Consider the following 22,473-nt stretch of genomic DNA (forward strand, 5'->3'; position numbering starts at 1 on the left):
GCAGTTGAGGCTATTGGTGGAAGGGGCTACTACTAAAGCTCTCGGGCAGGACAGACAGAAGCCACAAGACATGTCTGACTCCCATGCTGGAGACCTCAGAGTCCTCTGCCGGAAGGATTTAGGTGGTTATGGAGCTGGGTGGGGCTGGTGCTGAGGCAGTGGGAGAGAAAGGTCGAGCGCATCAGTGCATCGACTGTAGCACAGAGCCACTCACCTTGTTGCCTAGAAGCATAATCACCACGTCCCTCTGGGCATACTCATGAATCTCTGTGAGCCAGGCCTGTGGGAGAGGGCAAGCTGAGCCAGGCTGAGGCCAAGGACCAGGGGATTCTTCTCCTAGAGGGCTCTGTTGGGATTCTAAAACCACAAAAGGGCTCAGTAATCAAAAGCAACGGGGGATTAGCCATATGTGGGGAACATGGGGTTTTATACTCCCCACATAGAGGCGGGTGGATAGAACTGGAGGTCAGCCTGAGCAACATATCTAGACTCTACCTCAAAACCAAAACAACCCAACAACAACAAATAGGAATTGAAGGTGGAGATGACTAAGCTTGGCTGGGGATGTAATACAGTAAATATTTGCCTTGACCAAACAAGACTCTGGGGTCCATTATCCTGTATTGCCTTTCTGACCAATAAGTACTGTGATTGATTAGTGATGTCTGCCCTGAGAATAGGCTTGGAGATGGCCATGATCTCCAGCTTCTATCCTTTTATACCTATCTGTCTTATCCCCTCAGTTTGCTTGTCAGTCCTCAAGGATTGTGCCTTGTCAGCACACAAAACCACAACAATGCTTTTCACAGAGTTGTGTTTGTATTTACTGGTTATGGCCTCTCTAATGGTTTGGCTTTGAGGACACAACCTCTCACTCTGTCTTCTTGAGTTGCAACTTGGCCTGGATGCATGTGGAGTTTTCTGCTTGGGCTTTCCTCCTGTGGATAACTGTCCAGGGTGGAGCTGGGACTGTTCTAAACACTTTGATATATAACACACTCATGAATTGCAGTCAGGGCTATACAGGGCACACCAGCCTGCTCGGTTTTCATGTCTACATGAAATAGATAATTCGTATCTAATGAAATAGATGGTCACTGCTGAGTGTATTTCAAGGTGACAGTTCTATGGTCTACCTGCTTTTACAGAATTGAAGCAAGCTGGTCTGCAGAAGCCCTGTTCTGGCTGCTCATGACAGGCAGGGTTGTTGGGACAGGGAAAGGACCTTGGGGAGGGGAGGACCTACCCTGATGTTGTCAAAAGAGGACTGGTTGGTGATGTCATACAACAGGAGCAAAGCTGGAGGGGGACAGATATAGAGGAGAGTTCAGGGCATCTGCAGAGATGCTGTGGAATGGGGAGGGGACAGAGGATAAGGGGACTTACCCTGAGCATCTCGGTAATAAGCATGGGTCACACTGCGGAAGCGCTCCTGTCCTGCAGTGTCCCAGATCTAGGAGGAGAGAGGTGAGAAGGAGGCAGGGCTAGCTGCTGACTAGAGACCTCATGCTGTGGTATGAGAGCTGTCTATGAGCTGGAGTGGGTGGGGGAGGGGGGAGCTGTCTGTGAGATGTCGGGGAGGGGGGCAGGGTGGGGGAGCGGTTTCCTTCTTTGGGTTTCTCACAGTTCTCAAGGCTCCCCAGCATCTGACGACCTCTTAAATCGCCTTTCTGGGATCCTAAGCCTATTTACTGCTGTTTCCTCTTCTCCAGCCTAGGGGTTGGGGATCCTTAGCTCAGTAGAGACTCAGAAAACTGGGAGGGAGGGGGCCCGAGGGAGGCTAAGTCGGGCGGAGGGTACTTTGAATTGCCTTTGATAGGAGAAAGGGTGCCTGGGAACTGCTTTTTCTGCAGATATCAAACAAAGAAAAGCAGTTTCCTCTCATGGGCCCCACAGGAAGTTACCCCAGGCTGAGGCCAGGGCTGCAGGCCTGTGGTTCAGGTTGAGAGGCAAGCAAGCGCAAGCCCCTCCTCCGCCCCAGCTTCTGCTTGTACCTGAAGCTTCACCCTGGCACCATCCACTGTCACCACTTTATTCTGAAAGAGAAAAGGGCAGAGGGTTGGGATGGGAGGGGAGGGGAGGGGAGGGAAGGCTGGCCCCCAGAGTTCTGCCAATTTCCTGTCCCAGTCAGTGGGCAGTGTGGTGAGCCTGAAACATCTTCAGCCAACAGAGCAGTGGGGACCTGCTCGAAGATCCCTCTATCCATTCTTCTCCTAACCTAGCCAGGCAGGGAGGACCTTCAAACCTGCCTGGTCCTCTGTTGGACTCAGCAGGCAGCACGGGGAGGGTGTGCGAGGCTCTGCCCCTTCCCCCGCTTCAATCTCTGTCTCTCAGGGTTCAACTTTAGTGATGAGGCACCCATTAGCATCCCGAGGCCTTCCGAGGCTTGACCATCTTCCCCATGATTCTCTCCGTGAAGCCTCAGCACTCGGTTCACTGGGAGAAGCATGAAGCTTCTATAGGCTCACCTGCTAGGGCTAGGCCCTTTCCCTCTGGGATCCTTTGATATGCAGTACTCAGTGGTCCCACGTGCACACTGATATAGAGATCTTAGATACCTGGGGATGGGGAGTGGGATGGGAGACAGCCCTGAGATCTGTTGCCTTTGAATCCAGACCTTCAGCTACTTGGCAATTGCTTCTTGAAAACCGACCTTGACAGAAGAGCCCAGATCAGATGGCCACTAGCAAGGGGCTCTCTGGACTTAAGACCATGAAACTACCTTGTTTTGGGGGACATTATCCAAGAGCTGAGAAGAAGGTGGGCAAGATGCCAGCCCTACCCAGACTCCTTTGACCTAGCCATCTCTGTGGTCCTGGTGGGAGTGCCTTTGGGGCCTTCCAGGCAGTAAGCCCCAAGTGCCCTCAGGATTCAAAGCAGACAAGGAGAGGACACCCTTCTTGAGCCTGAGCTGTAGCCCAGCTCACTGCAGGAGGAGCCTGCAGCCACCTCACCCTGAAGTCTATGCCGACGGTGGCTATGAAGGTTCCGGACAGGAAGGCCCCGTCTTTGAATTGGATCAGGAAACAGGTTTTGCCGACGCCCGAGTCTCCAAGAAGCATCACCTAGGAGATGGGGGCAGAGGCAGTTAATAGCAACTGGAGGGGGGAGAAGGGGTCTTCTGGGATTTCAGATGCCCCCAAGAGGGTCAGAGAAGGAGAGAAGGATGGAGAAGGATGTCAGCAGGACAGAGGGACACTTGCCTCCAGTGAGCCTGTCCCTGCCATCGCCATGCCTCTCTCCCCCAGTCTCCTTGCCTCAGCCTCTGAGGTTCTCCCTCTGAGCTTCTTGCACTAGTCAATGTCCTTGAAGCCGAGCTGAGATCTCCAAAGTACTTGGAGATTCCCCAGAGAACTTCACATTCCGTTGGTCTGTACCTTGGATATATATTTGCCCATTGCTGGCCAGTGCAGAGACTACTGATGCTCTGAGTGTATGGGTCTCCCACACAGGGAAAAGGACCTCTTCTCCCGTAGCCTACCAAGACTTGACAGGTGGGTGGGAACATGGTGGTGCGGGTCCTTCATCCCAGCATTTGAGAGGCAGAGGCAGGCAGATCTCTGAGTTCAAGGACTAGCTAAGGCTAAATAACGAGAACCACCCCCCCCTTCTTTAAAAGAAAGAGAAGACTTGATGGGCAGGACACTCTCTTTAAATTACTATTGTTTGAGTTTCCTTTTGGGTCAGACATTTATTTGGAAGTGTCTAATGAGGGCTTACGCTCATAATAGGCTTGCAGGAATTAGGGAAGGCTGGAATTTATTCTGAGATGGGGAGCCAGCTCGTCTGAAGTTTTTAGCAGAAACCTCCCAAGAGGGACGAATGGCTGTAAACTGGCATCTTTGGGTCACTGTGGAGAACATGCAGGTATGGTAGAGGGAGGGAGCTCTCTGCTCAGTCATCTTGGAGAACGGAGGTGTAGACTCAACACTGGAATGTTCCCAGCTGCCTGGTTAGACTGTTAATAAGGTTGGAATTGCTCAGGGCTCTCTGAACTTGATAGCAGAGCCAAAGAGCTAAAAAGCTTTTCTTCCTTAGCTCTAGGGTCTTGGGCCTGATTAGTTGATTGTGGGGCAGAGATGTCAGAGTGGGTCTGAGAGGAAGGGATGCAAGGCCGAGTTCCCAAATTATAAAAACCCTACTGTGTGCTTTGGGGAAATTTTCATCGGCTTGCCCACCATAATAGGAGGAAAGTGGGGGTGGGGTGGGGGAGTGGGGCTCGTTCCTTTGCAGCCTTTCTGGAGCTTGTCAATGACTAGCGATAAGATTGATGGGAATCACTTAAGACTCCGAGAAGAGTGCCCGAGACCCCAGACCTAAGGTGCTCCAAGGATCTTTTCCCATCATGCTCTTTTCCCACAGCTACAGACTCAGGACTGGGCCAAGCCTGGCAGGCTGGGGGTCAGCTATTTTGCAGGTGCTCCCAGCAGGCACTCTGATGGCTCTGGGGCCCCAGCCATACAGGGGAGGAAGGGAGGGAGGCAGGCGAATACCGGTATTTGTGTACTTTACAGATCACAGCTGCCTTGAGCAAATGATGCAGCCAGGTCACCCAGCCCATCAAGTCCACCAAACACAAACAGCTGCTCAGCCTTGCCACCTCCTAGGTAAACAGCTCAGTTGTCCCGCAGGGCCAGGAGGTCAGGAGATCAGTCTGGGGGTGGGGGCTGGCCATCAGCAACTCCCCTCCCCTGAGGACTTAGAGCCCCATTTCCTGCCACAAGCCCACACAGGACGCCTATCTCAACGTCTCTGGGTGGGTAGGCTGGCTGACTGGCTTCCCCTGAAACCCTAGGGGGTGGAGATGTGAAACTCCTAGTGAGAGTGAGATCTGGTGTTGGAGAGGAACCAAGACCCTGAAAGAGGCAGGTACCCTTCAAGACCAGGCATCAGTTCTACCTGGCATAGCTCTTACTCATCTCTCCTTAACCCTGTAGAAAAAGAGTGCAAGAGGCTGGCTGGCTCAGCATCTCTTTTTAGAGTTCCATGTACTTGCTTAAGCCAAGGACACCAATAAGAGAGGTGGTGACAGACTGGCGTCCATACTTCTCCCACGTCCTTTTATACAGGCCATTCCTGCAGAATGTATGCACCCCAGAGAGTTGCCTTTAAGGTTGTCGGGGGGGGGGGGGGAGGGGGAGGTCGGGGGGGGGGGAGAGTGGGCCATGGTCACTAATTGCCATGTTCTTTCTCAGCTTCTGAAAATTCCCAAGTGGACTTGTAGGCTGGCTACATGCAGCCTGGGGTGTTGGGAAGGAGCTGTGAGTCTATGTTTGGAGGCAGTGGGGAGGGGAAGGGTGGGATTTACTGCTGAGTGGGGACCCAAAGCACGCCTGTGACAGGTGTCACTTTTTGAGGCTTAGCTCAAAAAAGGCATTAACCTTGAGATGCCTCTGCAGGCAGGGATGCCCTGTCTGTGTCTTCAGAGAGTCCCTATCCCCCAGTATTCCAAAGTGTGGCAGAAGAAACTGGGTTTTTGTTCCTAGGGTGGGGGAGTCTAAGTCCTTCTGATCTGCCTTACCCCATGCCCTCCGAGGTCAGCCTAGAGCCCTAGAGACTGGGATGAGCCCAGGGGTTATGCCCCAGACCAGAGACCCAGCTGACACTTCCAGAGAGGGGTGTAGACAGGGAAGGACAGGGTCCTAAGGCAAAGGACATTGGGAGGGATGTCCCTAAGTGCTGGCCTGGGGGGTCCCCAGCACTGAGCGCAGAGCCCACCCACCTTGCCGGTGAGATCGTAGTTCGGGCTGAAGGGCGGGGAGCGCTCAGGGGCCTCGCCATCCCCAGCGGTAGCAGCTCCTGGTGTGCCAGTCATGTCCCCGGACAGTCAGAGGTGAGCCTGGCTCGAAGCAAGCGAGGGAGAGCGCGGAACCGCCCTGCCCTAGGCTCCGCCCACTCCTCCCTCCCCATCCACCAACCGGCTCGGACCCTGATAGACTCCTCCCTCCGTCCCGCCATCCCCTCGACGACGCCAACCAGGACGTCTGAGACTCGCAGAATGCACGCCCGAGGGACTGGTAGTCCCCCTGAGAGACATTAGCCTAGTTTAGTGCTCTTACAGCACGGAATGAGTCCTGCTACAGGACCAGCCCATTAAGGTCGCAGTGGTGAAGTTAGATTGCCATCGAGGCTGCGGACCCGGGAGACCCAGCTAGCTGCGGAAGGTGTGGCGCTTGGTTTCCTACTGCTGCTATGCAGTGGCCAGCAGGGCGCGCCCGAGCTCCAGCCAGTTAACAGTCCGGTACTTACCTGCAGGCAAGAAGCTGGGGACGTCCCTGAACAATTTTGGACAGGAAGCTGCGTTCTGAGACTAGCACCCAAGCGGTTCTGATAGACCTCAGCTCATCTGAGTCTACTTTTTCACCGACACTCACCTTGGAGCGCACTGACCATCTGGGGAGCTCCTGGGTGGTGCTAACACTTGGAGCTCTTTGCCATGTTTCTCCCTCATTTGATAGTCTAAGCCCCTGATGTCCCACCACGGGCAGGTGAGCTCTTAAAGCCCATCTTTCCAAGGGGACAAGATAGGGCCAACATTATTCAGGGAAGGCCTAGGCCTAGCCACCGAGTGGGTGCCACAGGAATTCATGAAGTCGTGGGTCGTTTTGAGCTGTTTCTAGTACAGCTCAGGAACCCTGCAGCTCCGGATGACAGGGGATATGGAGAATCTGGGGTTGCACATACTGGGGTTCAGTAGCTTGTGGGCCAACTTTTCAACACCTCAACGCTGTATAGAAGGGAACAGGATGGGGGGACTGGATGCGGGGTGTAGGAGGGGGGATGGGCCCCTCAACTTTTTAGGTGAGGGCAGTGAGGGCTGGCTTTGGGGTGACTATGACTTGGGAACTGGCTGTGTACATCAGCAGGAACTATTTCATGACAGCTGAGAGGAGAACCCGGAGCCTGGATGGAGGTGACTTTGTCGAGGTGGGAATTGGAGAGGGGTAGTGGCTTGCCCCTTGCTCACCGTCCACTGAAAACTAATGTTGTGGGGGTTCATCGTGTCCCCCAAGAGATATGCTGAAGCCCTAGGCACTGGTACTCAAAATGTGTGTGACCTTCCTTGGCAGCAGGAACATTAGAGATGTAGGTTAGAACTGGGCCATACTGGAATAGGGGTCCCGTGCTGGTTAATACTGATCATTAACTTGGCAGGCCCTAGAGTCATCGTGTGAGGGATTATCTTAATTAGGTTGATGGAGGTGGGAAGACCCAATCTAGAGGAGGACAGCATGAAGAGGAAGAGATCACACCGCTTGTTGTTCTCTGTTGCTTGTTTGCGGGTCAACTGCCTCAGGCTCCTGCTGCTGGGGCTTCCCCCGTCACGATGGACTCTAACCACCAAACTTCCCTTCTTCACACGCTGTTTGTGCCCGGGTATTTTATCACAGCAACGGGAAAATTAACCGAGACAAGCCCCTAACCCAGTGTGACTGTGTGATTGCGAAAGGTTTAAAGCAAATGGCTAGAAGATAGCCTCATGAAGCCAGAGGTAGAGACAGGAATATTTGATGACTCCAAGGAACAAGGACGATGCCCGGAGGCAACAGAAGCTGGGAAGCGGGTAGGGAGAATCCGACTGGGATACTGCTGACCCCTTGGTTTGGGACTTTGGTGTGTGTTGTTGGCTCCATTATTATTTTGGGAGCAGGCAAAGGCTTCAGAGGTTGGGGCTTAGCTGGTGTTAGGGATTGGTTCTAACGCTGTCTCAGTTCAATTCGGCTCCCAAAGGCCGAGGTCCCAGACCCTGACGGTCTCCGCCCCCAGCTGGATTTGATTGGCATTAAAGGATTGCCTTACAGCCAATGACTGGGCAGGTAAACTGAGGTGGGCGTGACCTGGGGATTTGTGAGGGCGGGTAGCTAGGGAGAAAACTGGAGAATCGTGGTGATCTCTAGCGAGATGGGTCAGATTTAGAGCTGCAGAAGGAGAAATCGTCCAAAATGTAGGTGGGAAGGGAAAGCAGCCCCAGGGGAGGGTGCCCAGAAGGTAACAGGGCAGCAAAGAGAGAACACAGATTCAGAAGGCGTTGAGTCAGGAGTACCGGAGGGAAATGTATGCTATCTGGGCGGAGGATCAGAACTGCCCAGCCTTTGAGCTAGTTAAGACATATCAAAAATAAGCTAATGTGTGTGCGTGTGTGTGTATGTGTGTGTTTGTGTGTGTTCTTTTCGCGAATCCAGAGGGTTCTGCATGCGAGCACGCAACTGTCTGGGAGCCAAAGTGATTTAGCTAAGCTTGCCACTACAGCTGGAGCTAAGCTACTGGTCACATACACTTGCTTACACTTGCCTTAGAGGAATGGGTTTGAGATAGAGCAACCCAGGCACCTCCAGAGACGACAGAGATAAAATCATTCTTACAGAGAACCGGGGAGAGTTCAGTCCTTTTTCTTGGCAATGCTTGTTAGCGTCTCTGGGTTATGTTCCCTGGGCCTGCAGCATGCAGGCAGTGAAGTATGGATGAGCCATGCTTTGTCCCCTGAGATGCTGTAATATCCTGTGGTGTGTTCAAGGGCAGTCCTGAGACAGACAGAAGCACGAGGGCCTTAAGGACCTTCAGAGTGGGACTGTGTAGAAGAGATGCTCACGCAAGGGCAGGGAATCGTAAAATGTAGGCTTCAGGACAGAGGGAATGATCTAGAACACACCACCAAGGCTTTCTGACCTCTGTGCTGATACTGTGTGCATGCCCCAACAACCTGCGTCTCTCCCATAGCTGCTTACATCTCACGTCTTACCACAGTCACACACTCTGACACCGACACTGTAACACAGCCACGCCTCACACGCACACCTCACATAATCCCTTAACATACAAGCTTCATATCACAAACACACACTAGATTGCATGTCATGAAACATCATTACACCCATCTCCTGTCGTAGCACAATCATACCATGTTTTACACGACTCCCCGACACAGGCCCCACTTCACTCCAGACAGGTGCTTTGTCTCTCAGCCCGTGGAAACCACAGACATAATTTGCATTCTACCACGAGCTCATAAAATACATCAATGCCCACATGCCCTCAAATTGACCCCATAACTCACATCCTCAACGGATGCCCCAATCACTCTCAAATATAAAACACTATAAATTACCCAACCTCTCTCATGTCCCCCAGATGCAAAGTGCACATGCACACCACATTACCCTCAAACCAGAAACTCTCACTGTACTGTGCTAGAGGACACTCACACTCCTGATACAGGGAGAGCCAGCGATACCAGCACCTCTCCTGCCTGTTTAGAGGAACACCTGGGTTCTTCCCAGACATGCAGGTGGACTGAAGAGAACCCCAGGGCTGTGAAGCACCTAGCCCACTGACTGCAGGGTCCAGATGTGGAGGGGAGACTAGGGTAGAGGCTGGAGCAACAAAGTTGACGCTCAGGTTTTTTAAACCATGGTGCAAAGATACAGCACAGCACCCAGGCTGTACTGGCTGGTTTTGTGTCAACTTGACACAGCTGGAGTTATCACAGAGAGGGAAGCTTCAGTTGAGGAAATGCCTCCATGAGATCCAACTGTAAGGCATTTTCTCAATTAGTGATAAAGGGGGAAAGGCCCCTTGTGGGTGGGACCATCTCTAGGCTGGTAGTCTTGGGTTCTATAAGAGAGCAGGCTGAGCAAGCCATGGGAAGCAAGCCAGTAAAAAACATCCCTCCATGGCTTCTGCATCAGCTCCTGCTTTCTTACCTGCTTGAGTTCCAGTCCTTGTGGGAAGCCACATGTGCTGTTGCAAAGTGGCACAGGCTTCTGCTGGCCACCACGCATACATAGGCAGGAAAGTCTTTTGCCAAGATGAGGTTTTGAGAATTGACCAAAATTGACCAATTAGAAGAGAGAGAAAGTAACCAATCAGATAAGAGAGAAAGTAACCAATCAGAAGAGAGAGAAAGTAACCAATCAGAAGAGAGAGAAAGTAACCAATCAGATAAGAGAGAAAGTAACCAATCAGATGTAAGAATGCAAATGAGGTTGTAAGTATCAACCAAACACAACACAATCCGGGTGTGAGACACGCCTCTCCTAGGCCTATATAAAGCAGCACCAGGGCTGGGCTAAGGGTCCTTTCGCCTCTGCAATCAAGCTCTCCCAATAAACGCATGCAGAAGGATCCTGTTGCAGCGTCGTTCTTGCTGGTCGAGTCGGACGCGCGCAAGAAGTGGTGCCGAAACCCAGGACGAAACATCTTCAGGCACGAGCGAAGACCCCCTGCTACAGGGAGGATTCAGAACTGCATCGCGGGGAAGGAGCGGTTAATAAAGGTTCCCGTAAAACAGGCTGCTGAGAAGGATCCGGCGTGGGTTCAGAACTCTTCAGCTGGGGAGCGGTGTTAATAAAGTGTTCCTGCAAAACAGGCTGCTGAGAAGGATTCGACCGCACGGATTCAGAACTCTTCAGCTGAGGAACGGTGGTACCGGGTGAAGAAAATCCACTTTGGGTCCCGACGCGACTGACAAGGACCGTAAAAGAGCAAGATGAATCCCAAGATGATCCTGCTATTCCTGCTCCTGATGATTGAGACCAGGATAAGTATACCTTTGTGGGCCATAGTAAGATCATGGCCAGTACCTTTACCGGTACATTCCAATTCTTCCACCTTGCCTTTGTTTTATGCAACAGAATGTTTTCTGGATGCGCCTTGTGCACGACAAACTCCTCAAGAGCCACGGGTGTATAATAGTACGAGTTTTCATTTAAATTATACACTATGCTTTGTGCATGATGTGGATAGACCTTTTACACCCTGTATATTTTTAAAGAAAAAGGTTATCTCTAATTGGGCAGACCCCATTATCCAAAATAAAGTGAGCTCTGAAGTGTTACTTAATGCTTTAACGCAAGTCGTCCAAGGAGAGCATTTAGGCTCAGGTGATGTTGGAAATAATATAACTTCACCTATAAACATCACCACTATTATGATAAAGGGAAAGGTGACTATTCCCAAAAGATCACGATGGCCTGTTGGCAATGCTACTGCCAAACGCAGCGTGCCCTGGTGTCATCCGGACCTCACATTTCCTATAGTTTTTTCACCTTGTCAATCAAAAATTTTTCCTCGAAAAGAAATAGCAAAGGGTTTTGCTTTGTCACCTCCTTTAGATTTTTCTGTAATGAATGATAAGGAAGATGCTACAGGAAAAGAAAATATTTGGCCATATTACCAATGGATTTTAAGTAATGAGGCAGGTGCTAGTACCAGTCTGTCAGCCTTTGCACTGCTGACTGGCACCTTTCATGAGATACTGAATGTTTCTGCCACACTTTCCAATACCTCTGCTCATTTAGATAATGTGACAACTAATAGAGTTATCAGAAATATGACTACCTCTCCAGTAGAAGTTTGTGTTAGTCCTCCATTTTTCTTTATATTGGCTGAATTTCAAAATGATACAGAATGGTTAGATTGTACAAATATCACTTGTTTTTTGACGCAATGCTGGAATGGAACCAAATCCTTAGCCTTAGTGGTACAGCTACCAATCTTGGTCCCTGTACCTGTTGAGGCAGATCCAGAGAAGTTCCCAATAATGAATCTAATTAGACAGAAGAGAGATTTTGGAATCACAGCTGCCATTGTCACTGCCATTGTAGTGTCTGCAGCATCAGCGGTTACCGCAGGAATTGCTATGGCCAATCAAGTTAATAGTGCTGATACCATAAGTCAGATAGCAGAAAAAACGTCTGAGGCATTGCTCACTCTGCAAAGGGTGGATTCTCATCTCGCCTCAGGATTAATGTTAGTGAATCAGAGAGTGGATATTTTACAGCATAACATGGAACAGATGATGGATGTCATTCAAATGAGTTGTGTGGCATCCACTCCGCATGTATGCATTACTCCCAATAGGTATATTAATAATTCTTTTATTAAAAGTACAGACCTATCGAATTATCTGAAGGGAAACTGGTCGCAGGAGCTGGACAGGCTGCAGAAGAGGCTGCAGATACAGATCCTGAACCTTAATGGAACCAGAGTGGAACCTGTGACCTTTGGAGACTTTACCTCTTGGCTTTCCTCTGCTTTCTCTTACTTTAAGGAATGGGTGGGAGTGATTTTGTTTGGTGCTGCCATATGCTGTGGACTGGCGCTCATGCTCTGGTTGGTATGCAAATTTAGAACACAACAAAAACGTGACAAGGTGATTATATCTCAGGCACTATTGGCTATTGAAAACGGCGCCTCCCCCAAAGTTTGGTTATCTATGCTCAAGAATTAGTCGGCATCTGAGTTCTCTGCTCTTGCGCATGAGAGAGACTCAACAATCATTGATCAGCCCTTGCACATTGATGCATACGACAGGGTGATCATGATTTCCCCACTAATTCATTTTTTGGCTGGCCTCTTTTGCAGAGTTCGCCCTAGGTCATTTAGCAGTTACTGTCACACAGCTCTGGGGTATCCAGAGACGGGCAACTTTCCTCATGCACAGGCCAACCTAAGGCACGGGGCCCGGTGGCAATAGGGTTACCCTACGACGGGAAAAGACTGTGACATTGGAGGAACGACCTAAAACAGGAGCCACAGCAGATGGACATAATTGCACAGGCCTAGTCCAGCCTCATTTTATTAAAACAGAAAGGGGGAGATGTGGGAAGCCACATGTGCTGTTGCAAAGTGGCACAGGCTTCTGCTGGCCACCACGCATACATAGGCAGGAAAGTCTTTTGCCAAGATGAGGTTTTGAGAATTGACCAAAATTGACCAATCAGAAGAGAGAGAAAGTAACCAATCAGATAAGAGAGAAAGTAACCAATCAGAAGAGAGAGAAAGTAACCAATCAGAAGAGAGAGAAAGTAACCAATCAGATAAGAGAGAAAGTAACCAATCAGATGTAAGAATGCAAATGAGGTTGTAAGTATCAACCAAACACAACACAATCCGGGTGTGAGACACGCCTCTCCTAGGCCTATATAAAGCAGCACCAGGGCTGGGCTAAGGGTCCTTTCGCCTCTGCAATCAAGCTCTCCCAATAAACGCGTGCAGAAGGATCCTGTTGCAGCGTCGTTCTTGCTGGTCGAGTCGGACGCGCGCAAGAAGTCCTGACTTCCTTTGGTGATGAACAGCAGCATGGAAGTGTAAGCCGAATAAACCCTTTCCTCCCCAACTTGCTTCTTGGTCATGATGTTTGTGCAAGAATAGAAACTCTGACTAAGACACAGGCCATGTCAAAACATTGACTCTGTCCCTATGATGATCCCACTGGAGCAGCCTCTGCAGGTCTTTACATACGCCCAATAAGTGGCGAGAGGTGCAGGCCTCAATTGTGTGCTGCTTTGACCAGAAGATGGGGGGAGTTTAGACTTTAACAGGCAGTAGTGAGAGGATGGGAAGTGAACAGAGGAAGGCTTTTGGAGATGAATTTTGCAACATGGTTTCAGTAAAACTGGAGAGTTTTGGGAAAGTTAAGACCAGTTGTAACAAGGAAGACCTGGCTTGCAGTGGGACAGGGGTTGGTGGGAAAGGTTAATGTCTTGTGGTTTGAATATGAAATGTCCTTAAATGAGTTTGTTTTCAGAAAATGCTCAGTCCCCAGCTCGGGGCATTATTTTGGGAGGTGGTAGAATTTTTAGGAGGTGAGACTTAGCTGGAGAAAGTAGGCCACAGGTTAATATTTACAAGTTATGCTCGACCTCTCTCCCCACTTCTTATGTGCTGTGAGGATAGTAGCTCTGATGTTCTGTCCCCTTAGGAGCCCAGAATCCACAGAGTTGAGGACCACGACAGAAGCTCTGAAACTGTGAGGCAAACTAAACCTTTCTTCAGGTTGGTTTTGGAACTGCAGTGATGGCAAGTGTAGTGTACAGAACTGGTACCAGGAGTGGGGATGCTGTTGCCACAAACCTGTGAGCGTCTTTGCCTTTGGAACTGGTTTGCAGGAGGAATTTGGAAAAGTTCGGAGACGTGGGCTAGCAAAGGCCCTGAGTGACCTCAGTAGGTGACTGCGGTGGGAGCTTGGTAGACCAAAGGGATGATGAGGACAGGGACAAGTTCACAGGGACAATGAAGATGGTTTATGAGATTTCAGATGGGAACAAGGATTTTGAGGGGTTGGACTAGGAGCCATTCACGTGACAATCTTGCAAAGGACTTTTAACATTTTGCCTGGACTCTGAGACCTGGTAGGGGGCTGTGTTTAAAAGTAGGAGACTAATGAACCCAATGGAGGAAGTTTGAGGCAGTTCAGTATCCAAGTATTCAGGCTGTGGCATAGTTACTGTCAGCTGCTTTCAGCAACATTTATAGTGAGACCAAAGAGCAAAAGGCTGAACAGAAAGTCTGGAGAAACTCACAGTTTGTGAGTCAGAAAATCCTGTACAACAAAGGTAGGGCTTCCAGAGAGACTCTTACCATTTAAAAGAATCTGGTGGTTTACATCAAAAGATGAAAGGCCTGACTAATATCTCTGTGAATTCTAATGGTGTCAGTACTTCATCAAACCCAGCAATAGGATTCTGCATCCAGTGTGACAGGGCTTGTGAGATAGAATTTGGGGAAAACCAGAATTGGAGAGGTGTCAGCTCCATGCCTGAGAGGTCATAGACCTGGAATTTTCTCAGCAAAGGCAAGTACATTCTGTGTCTCCTTTCTTCTCTTCATGCCCAGGCTGTATCCAGCCTTCCGAGCAGGGTCAGCAGGAGGTTGGTGGCCAGTTATCAGCAAAAGTCTGATGTCTAAGCTCAGAGCCAGGGCACTTGCAAATTACCCTATGTGCTTTTTTTTTTTTTTTCTTCTTCTCACAGTTGTGGCTTGAAATGGCTCAGTGTTAAGAGCACTGGCTGCTCTTCCAGAGGACCTGGGTTCAATTCCTACCAGCCACTTGGCAGCTCACAAGTGTCTGTAACTAGAGTTCCAGGAGATCAATGCCTTCTTCTGGTTTCCATGGGCCCTAGGCACACAGGTGGTACACAAACACACATGCAGGCAAAACAGCCATACACATAAAGAATAATAATAAAAATTTAAAATATCCCACTGAGTGATAGGTCAGTAAGCAAGGATCTTATAGCCTCTAGGGACCAGTATTAGAAGAACACCCAGTGCCCTTCAGCATCCTTGCCCAGCAGGATGTGGAAGAGTAGCTGCTGTGCAAAGATCCAGTTGTTTTGGGCAGGGAGATGGACCAGGAAAGAGGGGAGGGTCCCTGGCACTAAACAGAACAATACGAAAGTGAATAGGAATGGTCACAATCACGCTATGGCTGGGCCCCATCAGTTTTCCTCTGTGTGGTTTCTGTTCCATGTGGCTCCTGCCCACTGTTGCTGGTGGGTATTTCCCTGGACTTGGATCCCAGCTGTGGAACATGGTTGTGCTTGTTTGTCCTCCATGGTCTTGACCCAAATGTCCCCAGGCTCAGGCTTCGGTCAAGCTGCCAACTGTCTGGATGCTGGCCTGGGCTAAGCACAGCTGAAGCTATAGAAGGCTGTCCTGAGGTTAGCAGGAGACTTCTCTCACTCTGGCTGGGCTACTTGGCTTTCTCCTTCTGATGAAATCCATTCTTCTTGCTCATAGATTTGCCTTAGTTTTCTTGCCGAGCTAGTAGCTGAGTTCAGAGAAGAGACCCTATAGGCTGCTAGGCTGTGAATCAGAATTTCCAGACTCCAGGTCGCCTACTCTCTGCTCTCTAAGTCAGGAGCAAGGGTAGGCGAAAAGATATAAGTGTGACTGGGAGGGAAGAAGGACATCGGCCGGAGGAGGCACAAAGACACACATCTCACTTCCAGACAGGCTGACCCAAGGCTTTAGGCATTATCCAAATAATGGCCATCTGCGACTCCATTCTACCTTGTTCCATCTTCCTCCTAGAGAAGGCCGGGCCTCAACTTGTCTAGCTTTGGGAGCACTTGGGGGCTAATGTTTCAAGACAGAGTCTAGGTCAGACAGCTCACAGACTGGCCAGTTCTCCTTTCCCTTTCACTTCCTGGGTAGTTACTATGTCCAGGCTGGGCCCCTGTTTTCTTTCCTACGACATCTTGGGAAAGCCCATTTTGGGGCTTCCTTCTTCTCTTCCCACCAATGTAGATATTGTGTCCCAACCCCAAACGTGACCTCACAGGCCCCGTTCTTTGGTTTGTCTAGAGGTTTTCAAACTCCCATATGGTCCAAGACCTGTTCTCCCTGTCTCTGCAACACTAGGATTCTAGAGACCAAGCAGTGTGAGAAAGGGGAGAGCTGTGTGTGTGTGTGTGTGTGTGCGCATGTGCGTGTATTTCCAAGAAACCAGGGGAATCAAGAAATATCTGCAGGCATGGAAAGTCAGGGAGGTGAGGGTGAATGGCAGAGGATTGTTAGTCTGTGGAGAACGGTGGGGGAAGGAGCCTGAACCTACTTTCTAATTGGACCCCACCCATGTGCCCACACCCAGGAGAGCGCAAGTGCTAAAAACCAGACTTCAGTCCTTGCCTGCTGGCTCCCATGTGACCATGCTGAGTGCACACCTTCTGTAAAGTCATTTGTCTTAATCCAAAGAGGATTCTTTGCTGCCTTGGGTTGACCTGAGTGTCTACACCCAGATACCCCTGTCTTGTCTTCAGACTCAAAGTGGAACGGAGCCTCCATGCTCCCCAAGGCCAAAGCCTGACCCCTTCCAGCCCCCATCAACTTGCCTGCATCTCTGAAGACAGTCTGTTTACTGGTTCTTCTAATGGCCTCACCTGTTTCCGGCTGACACCCTGGCCCACATGCAGAGGCAATGAGTACTTACTGTGAATCCGATACCCACGGTGGCTGAGAAGGAGCCGGGGATGAACTTCCCCTGGTCAAACTGAACCAGTAGAGACGTCTTCCCAACGCCGCTGTCACCAACCAGAATGGTCTGAAAAAACAGCCATAGAGACGGAGACAGAGTGAGGGTTTTAGGTGGATTAGTCATGACTGCAGGAGGTGACACTTTCTGTATACATGCACACACTATACACATACCTACACATGTGCATGTATATACACATGCACATACCACACACACATATACACTACACATCTACACATGTACATACACACATGCATACACTACACGTACACATGTACATACACGCTCATACCATATACTCACACCACACATCTACACATGTGCATATACATGCACACACATGCACACACACCACACACACACTAGTACATATATATAACACAAACACAGACAACACACATGAGTATAAAAAATTAGACATGCAAGTGTATACAGTACACAGAGATATGCAGACAGACAGGCACATACATACATACATACATACATACTAGACAAATACATCTAGGAATATGTATGCCAATATGGAGGCACACAGATAGGGCTGACAAATTGGCTCAGCAGGTAAAGATGACTGCTACCAAGCTCAGTAACAGCCTGCATTCAATCCCTGATACCTACCTAGAAGAAAGAGAGACATACTCCAGCAAGATGTCCTTTGACCTCCACATGCACACTGGCATGTATCCCTTCCCTGGTATCACACACAAAAACCTCACAAATAAACACATGCCCACTGTACAGACAGAGGCACTTAGACCTAGATGTACATACCTGTACATGCATGTACACACACACACATATGCATGTGCACAGATCCCACAACCTCCTTATTTATTTATTTATTTAAATTGAAATGTTTAGAGGAAAACTATCCCAAACTAAGTTCTCAAGAACCTGAGATAACCGTAAGAATCTTCCATAGGGATCCCCTCCCATCCCCAGGCTTATCTGACCTGGGGGTCCTGCTGCTGTGTTCTGACGTCCAGTATTGCTGTGTTTGCACTGGGCCACATGGCTCATAGACAATCCTGAGGCAAAGGCAGAGCGTGGCAGAGTCACTGTGTCTGCCCTGTTCCTGGGGGACACTGGACTCCACTAACAGCCAGCTGTATAGTTTGAGGATCGCTGCCCCTGGGATTCTGACCGGTGTCAGAGCCAGACACTTCCCTGGCTCCAAGCTCCTGCCTTGTTTTTCATATAGAAATTTCCCTTGATAAAATCCTTGCATGTTTCATTTCCTGTTGGTGTCGTCTGCTCCTTGGAAGACCAGATGACATGGTAGGTCTCCCATGTGTGCTAATCCAAAAAGACCCAGGTGTGGAAAGCAAGATCAGCATGCCTAGGGCTAGCCTGGGGAATATTTCACAGCTTGCCCTGGGACAAAACCTTGGAGCAGACAGCATCCCAGAGAGAGGAGAATTTTAGGGAACAAGATAAAGGTCGGTCTCCCCTGGGAGGTCGGTACTGAGAGGAAGCAGGGTGAGAATCAGCCTGGAAACTTGGGCAACACGTTTGGAAGGGAATCAGGCATAAGCCGCAGCACAGAAGCATCCCTGAACTCTGGGCCTGTGCCCAAAGGGCTCTCAGTGAAGGGATGAAGGATGGATAAGAAGTCAAAGGCCTTGATCTTAAGGTGTGCAGTGACCTCTTTCTAAAGATGATCACTGGAGCCTGTTGGAAGGCTCAAGAGAGGCAAACTTCATTTGCGTTCACAAAGACTCAAAAGCAGAGAGATTGCCAGAGTCTCCTGGGGTCAGCACTTTGGGGCTCTGACTGGCAATGAAGGAACTCAATATCAGAGTAGGTTGAACACAGCGGTGCCTGTGTGCTGTCGACCTTGGACGTCCCCTGACTATCATTCTTTAGTCTCTACCGGCCAAATGACATTCAGCTGGGCTTTCGTTTCCTTCTGGGTTAAAGAGCATTATTTTAGTGTTATTAACAGTGGCTTTGTTACTTTGATCTCACATTAAACTTCCCCAGGCTTCAAGATGTGCTTCCTAGAGAGAACAGTCTAGAAGAGCCTGTGGGCCCAGGCTCACCTCCTAGAGGACATGGCAGGCTCAATCCTTTCTTCCTTGTGCCCCGATTCCTTTATAGGGTGAAGAAGCCCGTGTCTTCATTCACTCGTTCTGACAGCAGCCTTGTCTTGGGACCTGTGTGGACTTGGTGGGGACTGGACGTCAGCTCTTCAGACCCAAACTGATCTCAGGCTTGGGGCAGGGTCTGTTCTCAGTTGGTCTTTTTAGCATCAAAAATCTACTGATGGACCTGGAGAGGTGCCCCAGCAATTAAGAGCAGCCAACAAGGCAGCTCACAGCCATCCATAACCTTAGTTCCAGGGGATCTGATGCCCTTTTCTGATCTCCATGGGCACCAGGCATGCACGTGGTGCACATATATACACGCAGACAAAATACTCACACCCATGAAATAAAATAAGCATTCTAAAAAGAATATACTGACAATTATGCTGAGAGACTTTTAATGCCTTTTTAAAAAGTGTCTCCTTATGTAGCTATGTCCTAGAACTCATTATGTAGAGCAGGCTGGCCTCCAGCTTTTAGGGGTTCTTCTGGCTCCACCTCCTGAGTGCTGGGGTAACAGGCATATGCTGGTCCTGCCTGGGCTGTCAGGAATTGTTTTCTTTTTAATCTGGGTAATCCTAGGAGCTCTGAGCTCATCAAAACAAGCATTGTTGATTACTTCCCCTTAAACCCAGAACCTTCCTTAGCCCTGTTTAGATTAGAAAGTTATTACAGCTAGGTTGTGGTGGTGCACAGTTTTAATCCCAGCACTTGGGAGACAGAGGCAGGAGGATCTCTGTGAGTTCAAGGCCAGCCTGCTCTACAGAGTGAGTTCCAGGACAGCCAGGGCTACACAGTGAAATGCTATCTCAAAGAAGAAGAAGAAGAAGAAGAAGAAGAAGAAGAAGAAGAAGAAGAAGAAGAAGAAGAAGAAGAAGAAGAAGAAGAAAAAGAAGAAGAAGAAGAAGCAGCAAAAAATAGGGCTGGAGAGATGGCTCAGTGGTTAAGAGCGCCGACTGCTTTTCCGAAGGTTCTGAGTTCAAAATCCCAGCAACCACATGGTGGCTCACAACCATCGGTAATGAGATCTGACGCCCTCTTCTGGTGTGTCTGAAGACAGCTACAGTGCACTTACATATAATAAATAAATAAATCTTTTTAAAAAGTCAAAAAATAAAACATAAAGTTATTACATTTTATTTATCTATTTTGTGTGTGTGTGTGCGCGCGCTTGTGCACCTGCAAATACTCTGATCCATGTGTGCGGAGGTCACAAAACAACTGGACCTGTTGCATTTCTTCTTTCAGCCTGTGGATACCATATCTCCTCCTGCCATGTTTTTCTCTGAGGTGTCAGGCTCAGCAGCAAACTCCTTTGCCTGATGAGCCATCTCTCTGGCCCCCATTGTCCAGAATTTTTTTTTTTTTACTACTATTTCTTTCTTCCAGAACACTTATGAAAAATTAATTAATTAAGTTAATAAAACTGGGCCAGCAAGATGGCTCAGTGGGTAAACTGCTTGCCTTTAAACCTGAGAAGCCAAGTTTGATCCCTGGAACCCCTGAAAAGGTAGACAGAGAACCAACACTGTACTCTGATCTCCATATGTGTGTCTGAACTTGAGTGTGTGTGTATGCCCAAACCTTTGTGTCAACTGTCTGCATTTCCCCCCTTTCTTCTTCTCTTCTCCTTTTAGAGAGCATCCCATGAGTCTCGGGTGGCTTTGGGTTCTGATCCTCCTGCCTCTGCCTTCTAAGCTGGAGTTGCAGGTGTGCACCAGCATAGGCTGAGTTACTTTTCTGAAGTCATTTTATTAATGTCTGCCTTTGCATTTTACAAAGGGGATATGAGATAGTTTATAACAGGCTCACATGTGCCAAAGATGTGATTAAAGATAGTGTCTGAGAAAGGGCACAGGACACAGAGGAAAGGAGAGAGAGAGAGAGAGAGAGAGAGAGAGAGAGAGAGAGAGAGAGAGAAGAAGAAGAAGAAGAAGAAGAAGAAGAAGAAGAAGAAGAAAAAGAAGAAGAAGAAGAAGAAGAAGAAGAAGAAGAAAAAGAAGAAGAAGACGATGACGACAGACAGACAGACAGACAGACAGACAGACAGGATCAGCCGGCCATCGCTGATTTGAGCATTACATTTGGTTTCACCTTCCTGGATGTCAAGACAAAATGAGGAACCAGATATTTTTCAGTGGTATTTATAAGACAAAGTCTCTCTGACCAGTGACCCTTCTCTCCAGACATGTGACAGTAAGAGTCACCCTCAGCGACAATGTGAGCAACAGCCTTTTTGCCCAAGATACAAAGCTTATTATTTTTTTTATAGCTCCTGTGGGGCAGGCCTTTCTAAAGCAGGAGCCCCACAGTAAATCACAGTGCAGTACTGGCCTCCCTGTGCCCTGCACCAACACTGAATGCTGCTATCCTGGACCCCATCACCCAGAGGCAATATTTAGAGACTAGGTGAGTGAATGGTCCTCTTGGCTCCTAATGTGGCTTCGAATGATCTCCTTAGCCAGACAAGAAATTCAGACGCCATCAAGATCAAATTCACCTGGGACCAGGGATGTGGCTCAGTGGTAGAGTGCTTACCCAGTGTGCAGGAAGCTCTTAGTTCAGCGTCCAGCCCTGCACAGCAGGAGGATGAGAAGTTCAAAGTCATCCTTATCTGCATAGTAAGATCAAGACCAGCCTGGGATACATCAGAATTGTTAACAAACAGATACCCAAGAAAAACAGGCAAACCAAAATCAGCAACACACCTAGCTAGGTACGGTGGTAAAAACCCCCCATAATCTCAGTGTGTGGGAGGCAAACCCACAAAGCTAAGGAGTTCAGAGTTATCCCAGGCTACATGTCAAGGTCAAGGCTAGCCTGTGCTATAGGATACTCTGTTCCAACAAAACAGAACATAAACAAATCCAGAAACAAACAACAACTACCACAAACAAATCCCAGATGTTCAGATATCCTAGGAACACCTAAGCCATTCGAAACAAAGACAATTGAGAGAAAAATATTGTCAGACATGACAGACAAAAAGTTAGCATTCTTCACAGCTTAAATGGCTCTCAGAAAAAGAACACAATAGGAAAGTGAGCAAAGGCTGTGTGTAGTGAGCGTATGTGTGTGTGTGTGTGTGTGTACTTGGGAGGCAGACAATGGTTCCAGTTTTTCAGCCCCCTTTCGCTTACAAAGTTGCCTCATGGGAATCTTGATTTGGTTAACATTTCCATACAGCTGACTTGAAGCCTGATAATTTATATGGTCCTTGTGATGGTTTGTATATTCTTGGACCAGGGAGTGGCACCATCTGGAGGTGTGGCCTTGTTGGAATAGGTGTGACCTGGTTGGAATGGGTGTGTCACTGTGGGTGTGGGCTTAAGACTCTCACCTTAGTTGCCTGGAAGTCAGTCTTCCACTAGCAGCCTTTGGATGAAGATGAAGAACTCTCAGCTCTGCCTGCGCCATGACAGCCTGGATGCTGCCAGGCTCCCACCTTGATGATAATGGACTGGACCTCTGAACCTGTAAGCCAGCCCCAATTAAATGTTGTTTTTTTATATGACTTGCCTTGGTCATGGTGTCTGTTCACAGCAGTAAAACCCTAACTAAGACACTTCCTCAACTGCATAATTAAAGGACTCTAAAAGCAAATCGGGTTTCCTTGGTGGGGGTAGT

The 22,473-nt window shown here is 48.9% G+C and overlaps 1 protein-coding gene across 3 annotated transcripts in view; it reads right to left on the minus strand.

Annotated features, from left to right (window-relative positions):
* Rab37 (RAB37, member RAS oncogene family) overlaps positions 1-22,473 on the minus strand; it is a 73,461-nt gene that overhangs the window by 2,262 nt on the left and 48,726 nt on the right. The window contains exons 2-7 of one of the 3 annotated variants that reach the window (XM_029484145.2): positions 16,715-16,825; positions 2,955-3,065; positions 1,995-2,036; positions 1,387-1,453; positions 1,247-1,299; positions 215-280 (exon numbers count right to left, since the gene is read on the minus strand). In XM_029484145.2, coding sequence (XP_029340005.1) covers positions 215-280; positions 1,247-1,299; positions 1,387-1,453; positions 1,995-2,036; positions 2,955-3,065; positions 16,715-16,825 — 450 coding nt within the window. Of the gene's footprint in view, positions 1-214; positions 281-1,246; positions 1,300-1,386; positions 1,454-1,994; positions 2,037-2,954; positions 3,066-5,722; positions 6,012-16,714; positions 16,826-22,473 lie in introns of those variants that run through there. The other 2 variants (XM_021176601.2, XM_021176603.3) reach the window with 2 other exon arrangements.

This window comes from Mus caroli, unplaced genomic scaffold (genome assembly GCF_978045245.1).
Source record: "Mus caroli unplaced genomic scaffold, Mus_caroli_1 scaffold_13, whole genome shotgun sequence".
In the NCBI taxonomy this organism is placed as follows: Eukaryota; Metazoa; Chordata; class Mammalia; order Rodentia; family Muridae; genus Mus; species Mus caroli.